Below are 20,378 nucleotides of genomic sequence, written 5' to 3' on the forward strand. Positions count from 1 at the left end.
TTTCCTAGATTGCTTCTCCCTACCAATAAATTAGTAGTTAGGTGACAAAATAGCTCCCTAAGCCAGATGGGAACTCAATATTTCTTCTCATTACAAATTGTGGGGGTTTAGTATAGAGGATTAGGAGAAGTCATGGGAATTTAAGATGTATTGCACCCCTGGGAGATTCTTTTCTGCAGGGCTACCTAGGACTCACTTGGAGGGATCATTATAGAGTGGACAATATAGGGACTTTGGGGTCATGCCAACCAGGGTGGATCAGAAGTGCTCTGTTGATGGTACTAGAGTAACAGGCCTTTGAAGAAAGGTCTCTTCAAGTGGCTAGACAATTATCTATCTCAGGAGAGACTGGAACCCTAGCACAGAAATGAAAATTCTTGACAAGAAGGTCACTAGTGAATCTTTAAACATCCACCTAGTCAGCCCTTTTCTCTTGGCATTCTTTGCCATTTTTGATTCTGTTCTTCATATCCTATTCCAGTCTCTCTTCTCTCTATACTTGTGTTCTTTACAAGTGCTCATCCATCATGGTGTTCCCAGGAAAAGACATTGCTCCTAAGATCTGCATTTCTAGTTCAGCTCTTTTTATTAATTAATTAACTAACTAACATATACACACGTGTGCCTGCTTGTCTGTATGTGTAGAACATGCATGCAGGTATCCACGGAGGCCAGGAGAGGGTATCAGATCCACTGGAACTGGTGCTACAGGAGTTTGTGAGCTGCCTGATGGGGTTGTCGGGGCCTGAACTTGGGCCCTCTGTAAGAACAGCAAATGCTAATCACGGAGCCATCTTCTCAGGCCCCCTTTTCAAATTTAAATTGCTTTATAGTTCAGCTCATCCTATTGAGCTTCATAGATTCCCTGGATTCTATAGGATTTATGAACTCAATCCAACCCCAATGGGACACCAACCCTGGGTATATTAATCTTCCCACATTTCTCAAAGAGTTTTCCACTTTAGACTAAGTCAGAGATCTCAGGGCAAGCTCCAAATCCCCCATTTGGAATCCCTACCCACTTCTATACCCTCTGGACCATCTGATTTTGGCCCAGGTCTTTCTAACGTACCTTCTTCCAGTCTCATGTTGCCAATCTTTCCCATCACTACTGCATTAGGGATGTTCTTTCATCTCTCACTTCCCATCTCCTTCCCTCCCCACAATCTCCCTTTCCTTCTCCTTCCAGACCATCTGTCCTGCTTCCTGTCTCCTACCTCTCACTCTACAGCGAGCCATACTAAATCATTTTTTTGTGCCTGGAGCTTGCCACTCTGGGTCTCAGTTTGGAAAGCTATTCTTTCTTCACACCCCCTGCTCCCATCTGCCTAGCACACATCTGTTCATATTTCAGGGCTCTGCTCAGCATTCTTCTTCTTCTCTGCTTGGCCTCAACTACTACATCCATGCTGCTAATCCAAGTGGAACAGACTGACTTCTTTGAGCTTTGCCTCGATACATAGGCTGTCAATGGCAGCTTGCCCCTTATGAACTGTAAGCTTCTTGAAGGCAATGCCTCTTCTATGTTTATCTCCAGGCTTTGCTTTTCAGCTCATAGGATATATATATATATATATATATATATATATATATATTGAATGAAGAATGGACTCGAAGTAGAGGACAACCTGTGAGTAAATTACAGTGCATATCATGATAGTGGAATGCATACAGATCCCAGTAGTGACCTAATGCAGAGACACCTCTGTTCTATCAAAATCTCACAAGGCCAAGTTTGTATTAGCAAACAAGTCATGTGGGCATTCTTTGTGGTGTGAGCTGACTTTTTCAGAGACAGCCCTGTATTGGCCAGCTTCCTTATGAAGCCTAATGAAACCTAGTGAAACAATTCTCCTTGCCTCCAAAGTGGGCACTGGCCCAAGCTTTTCTTTCCCAGAGTCCATTTCCTGGTTGGCAAGGCACCCCATGCTCTAGCCGTTAGGCATCGGGGTGCTCTGAAGCCATCAGAGGTCAGTCTGAAATACCGAACAGAAGCTGACAGTCGAGCTCTGAGAACTGGCAGGAATGACTGAGATGCACACCACTTGCCATCCTTCCTCTCTGCATGTTTCACGCTCTACCATCACGAGTGTAGTTCAGACACCTGAGCTGTCTTACTCCCACACCCAAGTAGAGGAACAATTAATTGGAGACTGAAAAGAAATTCAGGACAGTACTTGAGATTTCCATACATATACTAGACCCTTGTTTGAATCAAAACCACAAAGACAACCTGGATGCCAAAGAGCAAGGGTTGTTTTAATAGCAAAATGTTGTATTCAATCAATCAATCAACCAACCAATCAATCAATCACTCAATCACTCAATCAATCAAAACAATAAAACAAAACAAAATAAAACAAAAGCCTCCTTGTTCAGATTACCTATTCATTTCAAACAAAAAATCCCCAGGTAGTAAGACAAAAAAATGACCCATCCACTAAGAAGACTCGATATTTAATTTAGAGTGGAAAGGCCTAGGTAATATTAAGCTGTCATGGTAGAAAGCAGGTCCTGGGCATTCTGCTTTCACAGTACTATCTAAACTTGTAAAAATACCCAGAGAGGCAGAAAGGAGACCTAAATTTAGACCCGCATTTAATGCATTCAAGAGCATGATTCATTTCTCTCCTGCCTTGGTGCATCCTGGGGAATGTGAATATACAGCAGAATGCCTTCCTGTAAGTAAGAAGCAGTCCCATCCAGCAAGAGCCTAGAGCACATGGAGATACCCTGTCTCTTCTGCTAACCAAGGTGAACTTCTAGGCATCCAACCCACCAAACCAAATCTCTGAGCACAGGAAAAGCCATTCAGGTTTAATTTTACTCCAGTCTTGGTGTGGATACTGCTGGGAATTGATTTATTCTGTTGTTCTGTCCTTTAAATGCATTTTCCACCCAAGCACCTGTACAGTTCTGGCTAGCCCTCAGAGGCAATGTAGTAAGAGTCACCCTAATAAGACCTCCCAGAAGAATGTTGTAGTTGGTATTGGTGTATTTAATGTAATGGAATGAATTAATTACTTTGTGGCACCAGAGCCCAGAGCATCCTGTGGGTAAGGCAAATGCTCTGCCATTGAGCTACAACCACTGGTTGGTATGTTGGTATGTTTAACATCCCAGAGTCCAAGTCACCATGGTAGCCCTTAGCCGGGCTTAGCAAAGTAATACATGCAATGTGAATACTTAACGTCAATAACTGATTATCTGAACAACAACAACAACAACAAACAAGTATAATAAAACCAAATACCAACTGACCAAAGTAACTAGTCAGCAACAGCAAGTTCAGTTTACATGAAGAAGCAGAGCATGGAGCCCTACATCCAGGTTGAAATGCCTGTGGTCTCTTCTTGGTTTTCATCATACTCTACTTCTAATCACATTCTTGCACTCTTCTGCTTCCAAGCCAGAAGTCTAACTCTGTCCTCTCAGATAATTTAGACCAAGGTTGGTCTATCCTTTGTGTTAGTTCATGATGGCTTACACGGCGAATGTACTTGTTATTTTGTGATTTTAAAAATTGTGATTCCATTTTTTTTCCTCTTAAGTTTTTAAGCACATTTGGAAAGTAACCTTACAGGTCTCATCCCTTAGTCTTTGGATTTTTAGGTAATCTCTGTCTAAAATGACAGGAAAATAGATAAAATATATATTTCAAAACAAAAAGCTACAGTTAGTTAACACTGCTTCCCAGAAGTGAGGGCATTATAGCTGTCCTCCATTCTGAGGTGTGACACGGGTGTGAGTGACACCTTCTGGGGGCCCCATTGCATATTCACATCAACCAGTCCCAGTTAAGAAAGAGATAATTTCCCCCAACATGAAATGGGTCCAGCAACGGAGAAGTCAAAACAACCAGAGTTAGATATGGAGTCAGCACGTGCATCACGTTAGAATGAGTCATCTGGAGTGTGTGTGGATGAGCAGCACTGGGGAGGGGCCACACGGGGCACATCCACAGCATGGGCTTGGTAGGCCGTGGGAGGGCAGCGGGTCCGGGTGGATATGAGATCTGATCAGCCTGAATACATGCTTTACACACCAACCTTGACACGGCACAGAGAGAAGGCCACACACTGCAGCGCAGCATCAATGATTTGTACCTTTCTCAAACAGTCCCTTACTGGTTCTCCAGGGCGGTTCTGAAGATGCAGGTGGGGGCAGTCATCCAATATCCACTGGGCCCATAGTATAGGCATTTGAGTCAATAGGACAGTGATGTCCTGTGACCTTGGGTGAGTGTTATTTGAGATTTGGGGACAGTCATCTAAGTCCATTTGAGAAAGGACAAATACTCTTTAGCACTCTAGACAGAAAACTGGCTGATTTAGCTTAGAACAGCCAACTTCAGAAGATCACAGAGGGAGAGGGCAGGGTCTCAAGAAAGTTGTACCCATCTAAGGCTAGGTCAGTTATTTGCGGCCAAGATTTATCCTCACACACATAGAGCGCTACATATCCAATTCACAGAGCGGGGAATTTGTCTATTTTCATACTGCAGTCACACAAAACACCTCTATTCTGTCTTAGGGGGTGGTGGGGAGAGTTTAAGTTCTAAACTATAATCAGCCCTTCTTTTTAAAATAGCAATACTAAGTCCTCGTATTCAGCAGATGGTAGTATTTGTTGCACTAGGCTGGGTTCATAGTACAACATCAATAAATGGCCACTTGTAGAGGGACACACAGAATCCCATTTATAAAACACATCCGTACCTCCCTTTCTTTATCTCTCTCTCTCCCTTTCTCCCTCCTTATTTCTCCAAATGCCCACATGGTCTTCATCTCATTCTTGGAGAAAAAGGGACAACCTCAAAAGGCAAAATAATGAAACAGAGTGGAAAAGCAATTTCCGAGGTGGGGGTGGGGTGGACTAGCATGCTCAGTCTCTGAGGAGACGCATCATAACAAACTTTTAAGAGTTGTTTTGCCTGTAGAGACAATTTGAAAGGAAATTCCTGTCCCTGGGAAACTGCCTTCTGAAGGCTGTGCATTGTCAGCCAAAGATATTATAACTGGAGGATGGAGCTAAAATTCTTCCTCCATGAGTTGGCTAAGTCTTATGGAACAAATATTTGTTCCAATTAGGTGTTCCAAAAAGTCTTGCTTGCCTCAGAGCCTCAGATAACGTGTTTTGAGAAGGGAAGTGTATTTGTTCAAAATCTATCATGGAGGGGAAAATGACGTGTTGCTGTGTTCTGTTGCCAGGATACACAGGCTCTTCACAGGCCCGAGAACTTCCAAGCTCAGATCTCAGATGTGTTTTTTTTTTTTTTTTTTTTTTTTGTTCTTGTGTTCCCAGGACCCATCCTACCTGGGATGAGGAGGGACAGTGAGGTGCTGACTAGACTCTACTCCCACACTTATTAAACTATGCTGTTATGTGACCCTAATCTGTGTTCCCAGTCCAGGGCTCAGATGGCTGGCCTGTCAGAAAAAAAAATCTGAAAAATGTTAATTCAACAGTGTTGGAGGGTTGTTATTTTCAGAGCTGAAGTCCTCAGGGAAAATGAGAAAGAGCTGCTCCTGGGATTCAACTCCACAGTGAAACACACTTCTTCCCTGATGCTTTTTTTCCCCAAGTCATTTCCTGATGCCTGGTATGCCCTGACATTTGGTTTAGATAAAATCCTGGAACAGACTTCAGGATTACACTGTCCTCCAACTCCACACAAAAGGAGTTGTTTATCGTGGAGATTTAGTATATAGTAGTCTGAAGGTACTGGAGGCTGCTGGCTCTAGGTCCACACTAAATCACTTTATGATACAGATACCCTCCACCCTGGCATTTACAGCAAACAACTCAGTCTATGACCTACGGGCATTTTCCATACTTCTTGGTAATGAATTCTGGCTTCATCTCTGTCTCAATAGCACTTAACAATGAGAAAGGCTGTTTGGGAATAGTTTCTAGCATGAGGAAAATACCATACAGATGTTTGCCCTTAATCTTGAATTCTAACGATGAAATTGAGAATTGTTTATTTGTTCTAAAGTCAAGCCCAAGGAATTTATTTTCCAAAGCCTAGCAAGCTGAGGCATAGGGTAGGAGTGTGTAGTTTTGATATAATATATTCCCAGTAATGAAATATGAAAAAATTGGCCTTCAGAGTTACACACAAATTTATAACATTTAAAATGGTTAATTTCTTTGTGTGTGTGTCAACTTTGGTCTACTAGATGTCTGTTTGTATCATAGGAAGGACATACCTGAAGAAATAGTTGATGGCTACTTGCTAAAATAGTATATTCACCTTCAGTGATTGTTTCCACCAAGATAGCAAACTAGGAATCGGTCCTCTATCTTGAGCCATTTATTGAAGACAAACAAATGGACTTGGAAAAGACATGACTCAATCAAAGTTAAATACCTGACTTTGGTGTATGAGAATCATAAACTTGCTTACGGTCTATCTGGTCTGCAAACACTTCCCCATAAATCATCCAGTATGGCATGTAGAAGATATTCTTGGCCAGTTTCCAAGATGGCTCCTCATTGGGAAAGAGGATGGCTTGCCTGGCGACCCCAAAGCTCATCAGCACCACCAGCATAATGATGACAAAGTACATCATATCTATCATCTGGAAGGGCAGAGAAGGAGAAATAAAAGAAGAGCCATGTGATTGAGGGTGCCCGTGAATGCTGACATTGAAGGAATCCCCAGCTAAGTGGATTACTGAAGTTGATGTCTACACGCTAAACACTTATGACAGTTGCTAAAACCTTCTTCTTCTTTTTTTTAAAAGCAAGTGCCCATATGATGGAGCATCCTTCTTTTTTATGGATGTCTGTGGAATATATTTACATCCAAGCACAGGAGTGCTATTCCTCAGAATTTGGGTTCTCCACATGGTTCCAACGCCATTTTTAAAAAACTGTTAATAGAGAAGGCAACTCACTGGTTTTGGTTTCTTCTTAGGAAAATTAGAATTGGGATAGTTGAACTATTTTAAGAACAAGTACAGCACAGTATATTCCTACTCTAAGTTCTAAGAGACTAGCGCAAGAAAACACGGCTTACAAACAGACCTAGGGCAGGGCAAAGGGGAGTCCATCACATTGCTCAATTCTTTGCCAGTCTCTCACAGAGCTGTCCAGTTTCGCTATCTCTCCTGCAGGGCATCTTATTATGGAGGGTTGTAGAACCATGTGGCTTCAGAAGCCAGACCAGTGCCGTTGTTGACATGATGGATTTCTTCCTTGGTGAGTTTCTAATCTGATTGAAGCCCACCACCTTTCTCCACTTTTATTTTTCCATCCCCTGGTTTGCTTCAATGCTGTGTGACTAGACACCTATTTTTCACCCACCCAATTGCTACCTTTTCAACACTGAAAACTGATAAGGGTACAGTAAGTGGTGATTCTGTCTGGCTCCAAACACACAGCATCTTTCTTTAAGAGATAGTTCCAACTGATATGCCTTGGAAGGCATTGTGGGATCTCACCTCTTGTCAGCCATGGTAAGGCAGGCATGTGACAGAAGATATGATCACTAGAATACTCAGAACTTTTTTTTTTTTTTTTTGAGATAGGGACTCTGTGTGAGCCCAAAGTATCTTGGAACCCACCATGTGGGTGACCCACCATGTGGGTGATGCCTGGAACTTTGTGATCCTCCTGCTTCAGCTTCCAGTGTGCTGTGTTTACAGCCTGCTCTATCATTTCTTTAAAGCAGAAATAGAGAAGTTCCCTTTCATTTTTCATAATGTTCATTCTTTGTAACCATGTAGCATGCTGCAGGCTGAGTTTCTCCACCAGTGAATGAGCAGATTATATAAGAGAAAGAGAGCTAGTTCTAGCAGTGATCAAACCCCTGTCTCAGTAGTCTTTATGGCCAGTTCCACCTTGTCCTCTTTTAAGTCAGCATATCTCTCCCATACTTAAGTTATGGAGATTGGTTTTCACTCCTTGTGTTATACTGTCTGACATTAAAGACTTCCTCCTCTAGGATATTATAGAATAAGGGGTGCCCACCCACAGAGAATGATAAATGCTAATTATCAGTGATGAAGAAGGTCCTAGATTGTTTTATTTATTATTGTTACTGTTGTGATGGGGATTGGACCAAGGGCTTAATGTGCACTAAGCACACACCCTACTATGGACCTATTTTCTCCTCCAGCTTAAAAGAGAATATTCCATGGTACGGGTTCCAGTACTGTAAACAATACAATCTTCCTGTGCCTTTGTACACAGGTCCCTCAATATATTTTAGATCAATTCATCAATTTTCAAGACAACTTCAAAATGCATCTGCCAAAAAATTTAGGGCCTTGAAGCAAGATAGGAATTTCTCCAAGATTCCTCCTTTCCATGACTTCCCAGACACAAGCTCGTTGTTATTCCTTCTCCCCGCTGGTGGACACAGGTCTCTAAGTAGGTGAGATGGCTGGGTTGAAACAGGTTCCTAGGAAACCCAAGTCTATGTTTCATCTTCTCTCTTCTTTTTAGTTTATAAAATTTTTTGACCACTCATTTACAGAAAGTTGTATATGATGGGCCTTCATGTTACATTTGTTTACACAGATGACAAGATGTGTGGGGAGAACTAGGTGTACACACGAGAGTGCAGAGCTAGTCTGGCTTAAGAAAACCCAGCCAGTAACTACAGAAACTGCACCAATTTAATTTCTCAGCTTTTAAAAAAAGATTGTTCCTAGTATCTATTCACAGGGTCAAAGCATTAAAAGAAAAAACTTCTTTCCATGTGCTGAGCCTTCTCTATTTCAAAGTCTTTACTACAGTAAAAATATCAGGATCTGAGCCCCATTAATAAGAAGGCAATGGGACTTCTTTTGTTTTCAAAGTTAAATTATCCAGTGAGTTCAATGTTAAGATCCTGCCCAGTCTTATGAACACCTCTCAGTATGTTCAACAGAGGACATTTACAGTGGTGATGAGGCACATGCTGCTAGGTGCCAGACAACCTGGGTTTTGATCCCAACAGCTAGCAAAAATAGCTAGCAAAAAAAAAATCCACCAAAAAAAAAAAAAATCTTTCCCTGACCATTTAAAAAGAAAAAGAAAGTTCACTAAGTGGCCTGGAGCAAGTTGCTTAATCTTGTTTTTAAATGTTGTAAGCAGGATAATAATAACAATCACGCGATTATCTTTGACTAAATGTGATGGCTGTGCTGTAAGTTCTCATAAATGCTAATGTGTTGTTATTGGAAGGTCAGGACCTGGAGTCAGGAGTTTGAACCTAGTCCCTGTCTCTCTCAGAGTCTGTTTATTTAATATATATAGGAGAGTTCTAAGATCTATTCCATGGGGTTTAACAATGAGGACTGAGCTGTGTCTTACATGGTGCCTGGCACAGTAACACATAATTCCCATCATGGTTTCTTTCTGTTCTGTGTTACACAAGTGACTTAGTATGAGGTTTACAGAATTCCCTTGAGAAATGAAATATAAAAGAACAGAGTCAGGATTTCAAGTGAACCTGGACCTGCATCCCAACAGGACTCACAGTGGGAACAGATGAAGGAGGTCTGTGCTGTCAGACATTTATTTGATGGGCTGGTTTCTTCTACATTGCCAGCACAGAAACCCATTTCCGAACGAGCACCTGGGCATCCTATGTTTTGTCTCTGGATGTGAAGATGCTGGGCTACCTGGGTGTGGAGTATTAAAGAGGTGGCCTCTAAAGTTGAGGGCTTTGTATGCAACACATCTGGGAAGATCTTTGGCTTCCAGCTTGCAGTCCATCTGGCTTACTGATAAACTCTAAAGATGGATTTTATCTATCTTCTGGATCGATGACTCAATTATTGAACTAATTATCTTAAAAGCATTCTGTAAGAACTCAAAGTCCCCAAATTCCCTACTTATTCCTGACTGATAAATGAAGTCATTCATAAGTTAAAAAGGAGAGAAAAGGCATCACAGCCCTCCTGCTCGTGTCTTAGTAAGGTTTCATTCTAGTCAAAACCAGGGTAATTACGCCGTTATTAAAATGATAGGCATGGAAATTAAGATAATCTCACTGTATTAATGTAACTTTAGATATTTCATATATTTAAATGCCACCTAGACTTTTAAAAATAATTGACTTGGTTTTGGGTCTTTGAATATTCTATCTGTTAAAATAAGGTAGTCATTACGGAAAAAAAAATCAAACAACTATCAGATTAAATAGTCCACTGATGTAGTGGTTCTTGACAGAGGGTAGTTTTGAGCTTCAGGGGACATTTGGTAGTTTGGACACATCTTTGTTGTCCAAGTCCTCTCCTCTCCTCCTCTCCTCTCCTCTCCTCTCCTCTCCTCTCCTCTCCTCTCCTCTCCTCTCCTCTTCTCTCTTTCTCTCCCCCCCCTCTGTGCATGCATATGTGTATGCATGCATGTGTGTGTGTGTGCGCATGTAAGCTGCTAAACATCCTGTAATATACAGGAAGGAGACTCTTTAACAAAGAATCACAAAGTCCCAATTGGGTGTGGTGTTTTGCCTGCAGTCCTAGCACATAGGAGGCAAAGGCAGGAGGAGGGTAAAATGCAGGTCAGGGTGAGTAACATGGTGAGATACCCTTTTAAAAAAAGCAAAAAAAAAAAAAAAAAAAAAAAAAAAGTATCAAGGTGGAGAAAAATTGGCTTGATTTCCAAGCTGTTATAGTTTGGTATTTTTTTTCCCTCAGTTTATTTGGAAATACATTTGAGAATCTTGAAAAGGCCCGTTCTCTCCAGAAATCCATATGCATATTTGCCTATGTAAGTTGGGAGCAGGGATCCATAGGTCCCCTCCTTCAAATCCATTTCACAGAGTCTACCTCTAGACATAAGAATTTTCACCCAAATCTCAAATCCATTGTTCAATGAAGACACAATGGCAGAACAAACAAATAATATGCACATTTCCCCCCTTCTCAAACAATATCAAGTTGAACTAGGTTCAGTCTGGGTAACTGAAGCTCCAGAACCCATGTTTCCTTTCTCTAGAATGTCTCTGGGGCTGTTTACCCTAAGTGATGCTGGTGTGATAATTCCAAGCTTGTGTACAAAAGGGTTGGTTGTACAGAAGAACAGTGTGTTTATAAACTTTTCTTTCTTCAGTGTCCTTTAAAAAGACAATGTAAACATAACAATAGGAGACATAATTTATCCACCAGCTATTGTTCAGCACGTGCCATTCCCAATTATCACAGCTCTACAAAGTACATGTTTATTGTTCTTTGTTGCCTTAGAAGGCAGTGAATTGAATATCAAAGAGTAAAGAAAATCCAGTGTGAATTTAATTTTTCCTTTCTTTTCATGGATTTGTTGTTTTTTAATAGGAAGATTTTGAGTTGTTTAAGATGTATTTCAGTAGAATGCATGCACAGGGGTTTAATAAATACTGAATTAGCAATGATGCTTATAGGAAAACTTGAGTGGCAGTAAAAAGGGACATCAATAATGCCACTTGCTGGTTTCAAAAGCTCATAGGATGGAACTAGAGATGATTCCAAAAAGATTCTTATGTGGGGATATTTTTCAAGGTAGGGCAGATATGCTTAACTTTCCACATCTCAGAGATGTACATGTTGGCATCAGAGAAGTGGATATCAGGCTCTGGTATCTAGAGTGTCCGAGAAAGGAGCGCATGAACCAGTACCCTACTGCCACCCTACTCCACACCTGTCACCAGGTTCACAACGATGCCAGCCACCTCAGGCTCAGTCTTTATGGGAAAATTCTGGAAGCTGGAATATAGTCAGGAAGTTGAAGTTCTCAGACATTTGTATAAAGGTACATTCATTAATTCACCACTTGGGATTCTTTTATTTTAAACCATTAGAGGAGCAGGTGCCTCACCCAGGAGCCAGGTTTAGTCAATAGTTTTCCCCAGTACTCACAAAACCCCTGGTATTCAGACTCCATCTCTGTAACTCAACATCAACTCAACACCACCCACCCCCCTTTGTGGATCAGATGCCACTTTTTAAAAGAGCTTTATTTGATCTCATTTTACATTAGGTTTTGTTGCTATGTAACTCTGAATGGTCTGGGATCTGATGTCCTTAGCTCTCCAAGTGGGGTATTCTAAGTGAGTGCAAAGCACCCAGCTTCAAATGTCAGCTCCAAAGCTCATCTTTTATGAGTCTTCAAAATCTGCTAACATTTTTAGTGGAGACCACGTCCTTCTCCAAGCCTGACCACTGTGAACATTCTGAGTGAGCCTGCCTGTCCTGACCTGTGATTCTGCTGGACTTCACAGGCATCACTGTAAGGAGCTTTTCACCCTGCATGCAAAGGACTTCCCTTCCTTTCTCTATTGTCTCAGTCTCATGAAATAGCATCTTTGCTCAACCATTTTCTTTTTCTTTTCCTGGACAGTGTCTATCTGTATAGCCCTGGCCATCCTGGAACCCATTCTGTAGGCCGGGCTAGCCTCAAATTCAGAGATCTGTCTGCTTCCGCCTCCTGAGTGCTGGAATCAAAGGCGTGTGACACCACTGCTTGGCTTTGCTCTGCTCTTAAGCCAGTGCCTGGCATAAAGCAAGTGATCTTTCCATATGTATCAGTTAGTAAACAGGTGGCTGATTATTGCATTCTTTAGTTTTTATATAGCAATAGAGTCAAATTTGCAAGCACTCAAAGGGAATTAAAGCACCGAAACACCCCTGGGGGCCATCTCATGCAGACCACAGTGGCAAACCCAAATGAATCACATCTCTCTTTCTATTATCACAAATCTTCCTCTGGGAAAGGGTAACATGGAACCAAATGACCTTGCTTACCATTTTCCCAATCATCATTACATATGGGCCCAGATACTTGTTCACGCCGAAGATGTCTAGTAAACGGATGTACCAATAAATGATGTTCACACAATAGATGACCCTCCCATCACTCCTGAAGGGCTGGTCTTGAAGACGAAGGATCATTCCCACGGAGAAGAGAAGGATGGCTATGAGGTCTGTGACGTTCCAGTACTCCTGCAGCCACACTTTCACTTTCTGCAGCAGCTTGCCGGGCTCTGACATCAGGATCTACAGAGCAGCAAAGAGGGTTAGGCCTGCTTTCTCCTATACCCTCCACTCAGCTGGAAAGCGCTTTGTTAGCTGACGGAAGGGGCTGTCTAGACCTGTGTCTAGTTGAATACCTGTATGCTATGAATGCATAATTGAACTAAGCTTAGGTAATCCAGATGTGCTCAGTCTAAAAGCAGATGTAAACAACTGGTCTGATCCTTGGGATTTTCTGGCAATTCTGAGCCACTGCAGGCTTTTGCTATAACATTATACTTTCCTAACACACTGCAGATCCCCACAATGATCTCAGGAAACAGCGCTCCAGTACTGAGTGACATGGACCACTCCTACAGGACACCTCCATTCTTCTCTTGTATCAGCAAGTTGTTGTCTGAAGTCCAACCCTGTTAATAACTTATCATCATCTCCATGATTGCCACTGAAGTCTAAGTTCCATTACATCAGGCCCATGGCTGCAACTGTCTTCTTATGGCGTATCTGCCAGCCTTACCATCCATTTTCTGAGCAGCAACAGTGAGCTCTTTAAAGACCCAACCCTTGATGTGGTTGGCGACTACACAGTTGCTTGCGTAAGCAAAGACTCATCAAGCTGTTCCCTGAGCGGGGCTTCCTTTCATTACCAGTAAATTATACCTCATGTCTTAGAAAAACACACGAGGGACAAGCAAACCACGATAAGTACATACTTAAACTTTCTGATGGCTTTCATTATAAACAGACCAAGAGCCAGATTCCTTACCATGGCCCACTTCCCATCCGACTGCATTCTCTCTCATTCTCTCCCTACAGCCAGACTGGCCTGCTGGGAAGCGTAATACATTCAGCCTAAGCTCAGGGTACTTGCACTTAATTCCTTTCACTTTTCCAAGAGTTTGCATGTTTGCCTCTTTCTTACCCTTAGGCTGTTTATTCAGATGTCCCCTTCTTAGGAAGACCTCTGCTGACCATTCCAGCTGCAGTAGCCTCCACATCTCCAAAACACAGATGCCTGAGTCCCATCACGGACCTCCTGCTTCAGCAGGTATGGGGTTAGGCCGGGGGATTCACTGTCCTGACATGTTTCCAGGTCATGCTGGTGACCATGGTGGGAGATCCACTGTCCCACCTACCCACCAGCGCTCCCTGCAACCGTTGCTTCTCTGTTGGCTCCTCACCCTCTAGTTTCATCTTAACTAGGTAAAAATCTGTGGATGTGCATGGCAAAGGTGGGGCAGGGAGGATGGACCACGCTTTAGTGGTTCCTGACCCTTTGTTCATGTGTTGCTAAGATTACTATTAGAGAGGGAGGGAGGGAGGGAGAGAGATGAGGGAAGAGAGGGGGAGAGAAGAGAGGGGAGAAAGAGGAAAGAGAGAGGGAGAGAGAGAGAAGGGAGGCAAGGGAGAGAGAGAGTGAGGAAAGAGAGAGGGGGCTTAGGAGAGCCCCTCCTCTGCTCCCACCACTGTTAAGCCAGCCTGTAGCACCGGCCTTGGTATCCTGGGACCCAGTAGAGTATCATGGGGGAATGGAAAGGCAAGTTTCAGATGACTCAAACAAGTTTCAGACCTCGCTCGGTTCCCTAGTTGTAGCACACCAAACAATTGCTCCATCTTGTTTCCCAGACCTGTAAAGCAGGGATGGATGTAATCATGGCTGTCACTGACCTCACAGACTTGGGGGAGCACTGGGTGAGATAATGTCTAGTAAGGCTTGCTGTAAACAGCCACATACTATTCAGGGATTGCTGTGGCCGCCTCTGGTGACTGCATGCAGAAGTATGTGGTGAAGAGAACAGGCCCAGCAGCACATGAAACCACAGCCTTCCTTGTGTTTGTTTGGGAGGCACGGAAGCATGCAAAGTTTTCCAGGCTTCCAGGATCTTGCATCTGGGTTCCCGAGGGCCTGTGTGCCAACCGCAAGGAGGCAGGAAGGCTGGTGCTTGTGGGAATTTTCACCCACTCAATAGTCTCTCCTTCCAGAGTTCAAGGCAGGGACATGGGGTGAGAGACGACCTCGCCGATTGCAGAGAGAAAGATCGGCACAGAAATGTCCACCACCCCACTTCCCACATCTCCCTCAGTGGCAAGCACAGCACTCCTCAGCTGACCCAGCCCTGACCCAGTATCGGAGCCCCACCCTGCTTGCCATGACATGCAGCTTCACAAGAAATGGATGGCCAGGCCTGGAGGTTTCTGGCAGCCTGCCCACTTGGCAGCCTTTCTAGAACAGTCCGAGGAGTACAGGCTGCTCCCCGTCTTCTTCCAGCCTAGTCCCTGGACAGCCTCCAGTCTCCACACTCTAGTCTTTCCCTCCTCTGCTTGTGATGAGGAAGGAATATGTGGCTGGGTGTTAAGTCTCTGGAGTGCCAGCTGGCACTACACGGAGGCAGGGCCCCTGGCGGGAGCAGGCTCACTTCTCAGAGCTACACAAAGTCCCAGGCAAATTTGTTGCTGCCTTTTCAGTTTACAAGCCCACTGCACTGCTCAAGCAATGGAAGGCACTATGAATGGTGGGACATGTGTAGAGGACTAACTGAAGCAACAGGAGGCATCTCACTGCCTTAGTCCTTGGTTGTTTTAACTATGTCTCTAATCAGGTGGGGCTTGTGTACCACTCCCAAGCTCTCAGGAGGAGGAACTGCCAATTACAATCAAAATAGCACCCACACAGCTCCAGAGAAAGGTGCTGAATGCAAAGGTGTGTGTGTGTGTGTGTGTGTGTGTGTGTGTGTGTGTGTGTGTGTGCGTGTTGCCATCAAATTTAAATTCAATAGATACAGCAGCTTTCTTCTCTGGAAAACATTTCAGAGGTGAAATTCACCAGGGCAAGAACATTTGAATATGTCTGGGTGATGAAGGTGGGTTTGCAGCCCCATTTCATTGGGTGCCCACCCACTGTAATACAGACACCAGGATTGTGTTGGAGCTCCCAGATCTGCACAGACTTCACAGGATCCTTTCCTCCTGAAAAGGCCCCTCCCACTCACTGCAGTTTCTGGGAACACGCAGAGGAGTTGTCTCACCTTGCAAGCCTGCCTTCCCTGCAGGTTTTCTCTGGTGAGGTCGAGTTTCTGGAGAGCACTGAGCAGGATTGCTGCGCCCTCTTGTGGACTGTTTCTTGACCACATAGACTTTTAGAAGCTCTTGAAATCTAAAGGGCCGCCCTCTGGGGTTAGTGTTTGCTCTTTTTCTTAAATTATGGTGGAATGGTGTTGACACATCACCCAGAGACTAAACTTCATATCAGGGTTTACTGTTGGTAGGGTGCATTCTATGGGTTTCAACATGTGAAGAATGATACGAACCCATCACTAGAGTAGCATACAAAGTATTTTTTGTAACCTTAGAAGCCAGCGTCACCTGTCACCTACCATCCCTCCAGTGTCCTACCCCAGGCAACCACCAATCTTCTTACCACTCCACAGTCCCCCCCCCCCATCACCATAGCTTCCCTCCCGTCTCCGTAGGTTTTTCCAGAATTTCATATGGCTGGAATTATAAAGAATATCCCATTCAGACCCCTTTCTCTTTGAAACACATTTCCCATAGTCTCATAGCTCATTTCTTTTTTAGCATGGAATATTTCCTGTCCCTGTGGTTAGCTTTGACAGCAAACAAATTATAAAGGGGGTGGCATTTCAATGGTTCCTCTTAGTGTAAGTGGTGGAAGGTGAGGAGAGAAACTACTACATCTTCAACGTGAAACATCAGAACTGTGTTCCATACTCCATGGTGCTCCCTAGGAATGGAAGGGCTGGTAGGTGCCCAGCATGGGGGTGATAGATGTTGAGAAGGAATTAACTCAAGAATAAACCGAATAAAGGACACATGCAGAGTATCTATAAACTCCCCTGAAGTTGTTTCTTTCTGTCCACCATGTGGGTTTTGGGTATTGGGTATTCAGGTCATTGGGCTTGACGGCAAGCTGCTAGAACACATTTGGAGAAGTTGATATTGGATTGGTGGACAGTGTCCACAGAGATCCCAAGTAAGGGTTTGGAATGTGAGTTAAAAATAGCAAAATTTAAAAAGTCATCTTCATAGGGATAAGAAGAAGGAGGTGTAAATGATGTTGAAGCCCTCTGAAGGATGTCTTGGGGCAAAAGGCATGTGAGCAGAAAATAGACTTAATCGCCCTAGGAAACCTCTTTAGGTTTGACAAAGAGGAAAGCTGCAGCCCTCAGCAACATTACAAAACCCAGTTTGGGGCTTAGTTTGTGTCCCAAGCATCCCTCTTAATTCTCCATCCTCAGATATGATGAGCCACCATTTCCCTCCTGTTTTCATTTATGAAGCAGTTACCTCTCTCATCTTCTCTATTCCCAGAGTGAAAATGTAGGAGATGACGATCCATTCCTGAGTGGAAGGCCAGCGCTCCATCTTCACTAGAACGATGTAATTGAAGAGCATCAGATATCCGATATATGCCAGCTGCAAGGAAAAACAATACAGTACTCTAACTGCAGAGGCCTGGGAGCTGGACCCCAGGCAAGACCACTGCATGGCAGCACCGAGCAAGGTCAGTAAGCAGGACAGGGACTCCATGACAAATGAGCTATAGAGTTTTAAATAACAAAGAACATTTATTTATTTCTGTGTGCATTCCTATGGAGGTCTGCAGAAGTTGTTTCTTTCCATCCACCAAGTTCTGGGCAAGTGCCTTTACCTGCTGAGCCGTCTCTACTGCAAACATTATTTTTTTTTTTTAAAAAGGCTATAATAGTTAAAGTAGTTGCATATACAGTGTTTGCTTTTGACTTTTATATGCGTCTCTGGGATCCTAGTACCTTGATTAAACTTTTGTATCACCATGTATGAATTTGTGTGGCAATCACCACTAATTTTTATGTGTGCGTGTGCGTGTGTGTGTCTGTGTTCTGGTGTTCTGGCTTAGAAAAAAACCTGGCCTATCAGGGTTCTTCTTGCTTAAGTGAAGACTTTGCTTTCCATACTAAGGTCATATAGTATATTTTCTTTCCCTGAAAGATGCCAGATAGATTAATTCCCACCAGAAGGAAGACACATATAGTACTTATAAGTTGGTAAAACTTCAATGTAAGCAGCCTAGATGTAATCTTAAAGCCCTACTCCCATGATCTCCTGAGTAGATGTTTTTGACCTACTGTGGTTTGGCTTCTTAGGGAGGATGTTGACCTCTTTCCCACTGTCCTATCATCCTGCCTTTCCCTGTTAGAACATTTGAGTTCGAGTTCTGCTTTTTTTTTTTTTTTTTTGAAACCAAACAAGAGAAGATAAAGCAGTTTACAGGAAGGCATTGGGTCTGGGGCCTATTGTTCACCAGAGTGGATTTAATCTTCCGGAGGCACCAGCATCTGGAGTTTGAGTCCTGATGTGACTGGGATGAAATGCTGGGTGTGGGAAACACTCCTCGGGGCCCAAACTTGGAGTCTGTTGCTGAAAGATGCAGTGATGTCAATGTGGAAAGAAGAGATGTGGTGGGTGCTCTTGCAAAAGAAAATTTACCCCAAGGGGGATGGCAGATGAGTGAAACATCCTGCAGGCAATGCTTCAAGTTGAGCAAGGCACTGAGTGGCCTCAGGGGCTGCGAGCAGGGACCCAGAGTGAGCTGACTCAAATCTGTATTCCTTGTGGGTGGTGTGGCAACGAGAGCAGGGCAGCATGTGGGCAGGAGGGTTGGGGATTTGAGGTGCTGAGACATTGGGTGACTTTGGGACTGTAAAGGCAAGTAAGGAGGCAGAAACTGCAGCCTGGTGGGGAGATAAGAGATGTGGGATCAGAGAGATGTCTTATGTACCAGTGGGCTTCTTCCTTGATTTTAGTAAATTGAATAGACTTTTAATGTGAATCAAAGGTACCTCTGACACCCCCATTACCTTGATGACACATGTTCAGGTACAACTGTGGCACAGAATTCCCTTTCTGATAAGACAAGACCTGGCCATAATAGGCAAACACTCTACCACTGCGAGCTACTTCCCAGCCAGCCCTCCTTCCTTCATCTAAAGGGTGAAGCTATGACAGGGGTAAAGGCTAGCACACCTGGGACAATCAGATTGTGACAGAGAGTGAGTGCTGCAGCTGCTGAGGGCTACCTGAGTTCTTCCCCCTGGGTGATTTGGTTTTTATATCCCCATGACTACTGTTACACTAACCCATGTCTACGTTCCCACAGATTCCCCACTTAAGAATCACTAGGGAATCACGGAACTTTTGCACGAGAGAGGCATCCTTTAAAAACTGATTCCAAGTGGGACTTGGTTTGCATGGTTTCAGGTTATGATCAAGAAAACCCTGATACACTCTGAAGTCCTTGTATGCATAGTTACAAAACACAAAGGAAGGGAGTCTGTGAGAAAACTCTCTAATATACTCCATTTCCTTTTGTCTGGAATTGCTTCTGTCTTCCTGGTCACTTCCTTCCTTTCATTTAATAAAATTCTGTTGCGTCAAGGTGGAGTGACTCTTCAGTGCCCTGGTTTAACATTCTATGAAGTTCAACGCAAAATGTTCCAAGGCATTGTCTCCTCTTGTCACATGTTGGCCCAGTGACACATGAACTCATTTCTTCAGAAATTCCTTGCCTTAGAACTTAAGTAACTTTACTAACAGCTCCCTCTCCCCCCCCCCCCCCCCCCCGTGAACTCAGGTCTACTGTATTTGGAGCAGGGGATGTAGGCAGAAAAACTTGGAGTGGAATTTGGGTTTAAGTTCATGCATGTCACCTTGTAAGTCACCTAACCTAGGGCCTCTGGGAAAGTACCGTCACTACCGGGGAAACCCACAGTATGCATCATGTCCTCTGACCTGTGGTCACTTTGTGCCCTAAAATCTTCTCTGGCTCATAAATGAGAAAGATACTCTGCACAGACAGGGGCTGAGAGCCATTTGCATCTGCTTCCTTCTATCTTAGAACCGAAGAGGGCCCACCTGTTCCTCTGGGAAGCTTAGATTAGGACAAGAGGGACTAGGGGATTGAGGTGGGTGTTCTCTTTGTACAGAGTGGCAGAGAGGAGGAAGGGAAATATTGTTACAGAGAACACAGGTCACAGCAAATGGGGCCATCAATCTGACGATGAACTTTACTGTTAAGCAGTGTCGGGGTCTCAGAAGCTTGGCCCTCTCATTTACCTCGAGGCCTGGGTTTTGTCAACATCTGAACACAAACTTCTGGGATTGTTTAAATATAACTGGGAAATGTGGTGTGATGGATTTACTGAGGCTAACCCAGTTATAGGAGAGAGAGAGAGAGACAGACAGAGAGAGAGAGAGAAAGAGAGAGAGAGAGAGAGAGAGAGAGAGAGAGAGAGAGAGAGAGAGAGAGAGAGCGCTGGATACCTAACCCCAGCTGTCAAAGATACAGCTCCTGCGGTGGTTTGAATCAGAGTGGCCCCGTGGCTTCATATCTTTGAGTGCTTGGTCTCCAGTTAGGGGCCATTTGAGGTTTCAAAA

At 43.7% G+C, this 20,378-nt stretch overlaps 1 protein-coding gene across 15 annotated transcripts in view; it reads right to left on the reverse strand.

Moving 5' to 3' along the window:
* Trpm3 (transient receptor potential cation channel subfamily M member 3) overlaps positions 1 to 20,378 on the reverse strand; it is a 484,509-nt gene that overhangs the window by 40,844 nt on the left and 423,287 nt on the right. For 8 of the 15 annotated variants that reach the window (XM_051200150.1, XM_051200148.1, XM_051200145.1 and 5 more), the window contains 3 exons: positions 17,250 to 17,378; positions 12,717 to 12,968; positions 6,410 to 6,584 (listed from right to left, as the gene is read on the reverse strand). In XM_051200150.1, the coding sequence (XP_051056107.1) occupies positions 6,410 to 6,584; positions 12,717 to 12,968; positions 17,250 to 17,378 (556 nt within the window). Of the gene's footprint in view, positions 1 to 6,373; positions 6,585 to 12,716; positions 12,969 to 17,249; positions 17,379 to 20,378 lie in introns of all 15 variants that reach the window. The other 7 variants (XM_051200144.1, XM_051200151.1, XM_051200140.1 and 4 more) reach the window with 1 other exon arrangement.

This window comes from Phodopus roborovskii, unplaced genomic scaffold (genome assembly GCF_943737965.1).
Source record: "Phodopus roborovskii unplaced genomic scaffold, PHOROB, whole genome shotgun sequence".
NCBI lineage: Eukaryota > Metazoa > Chordata > Mammalia > Rodentia > Cricetidae > Phodopus > Phodopus roborovskii.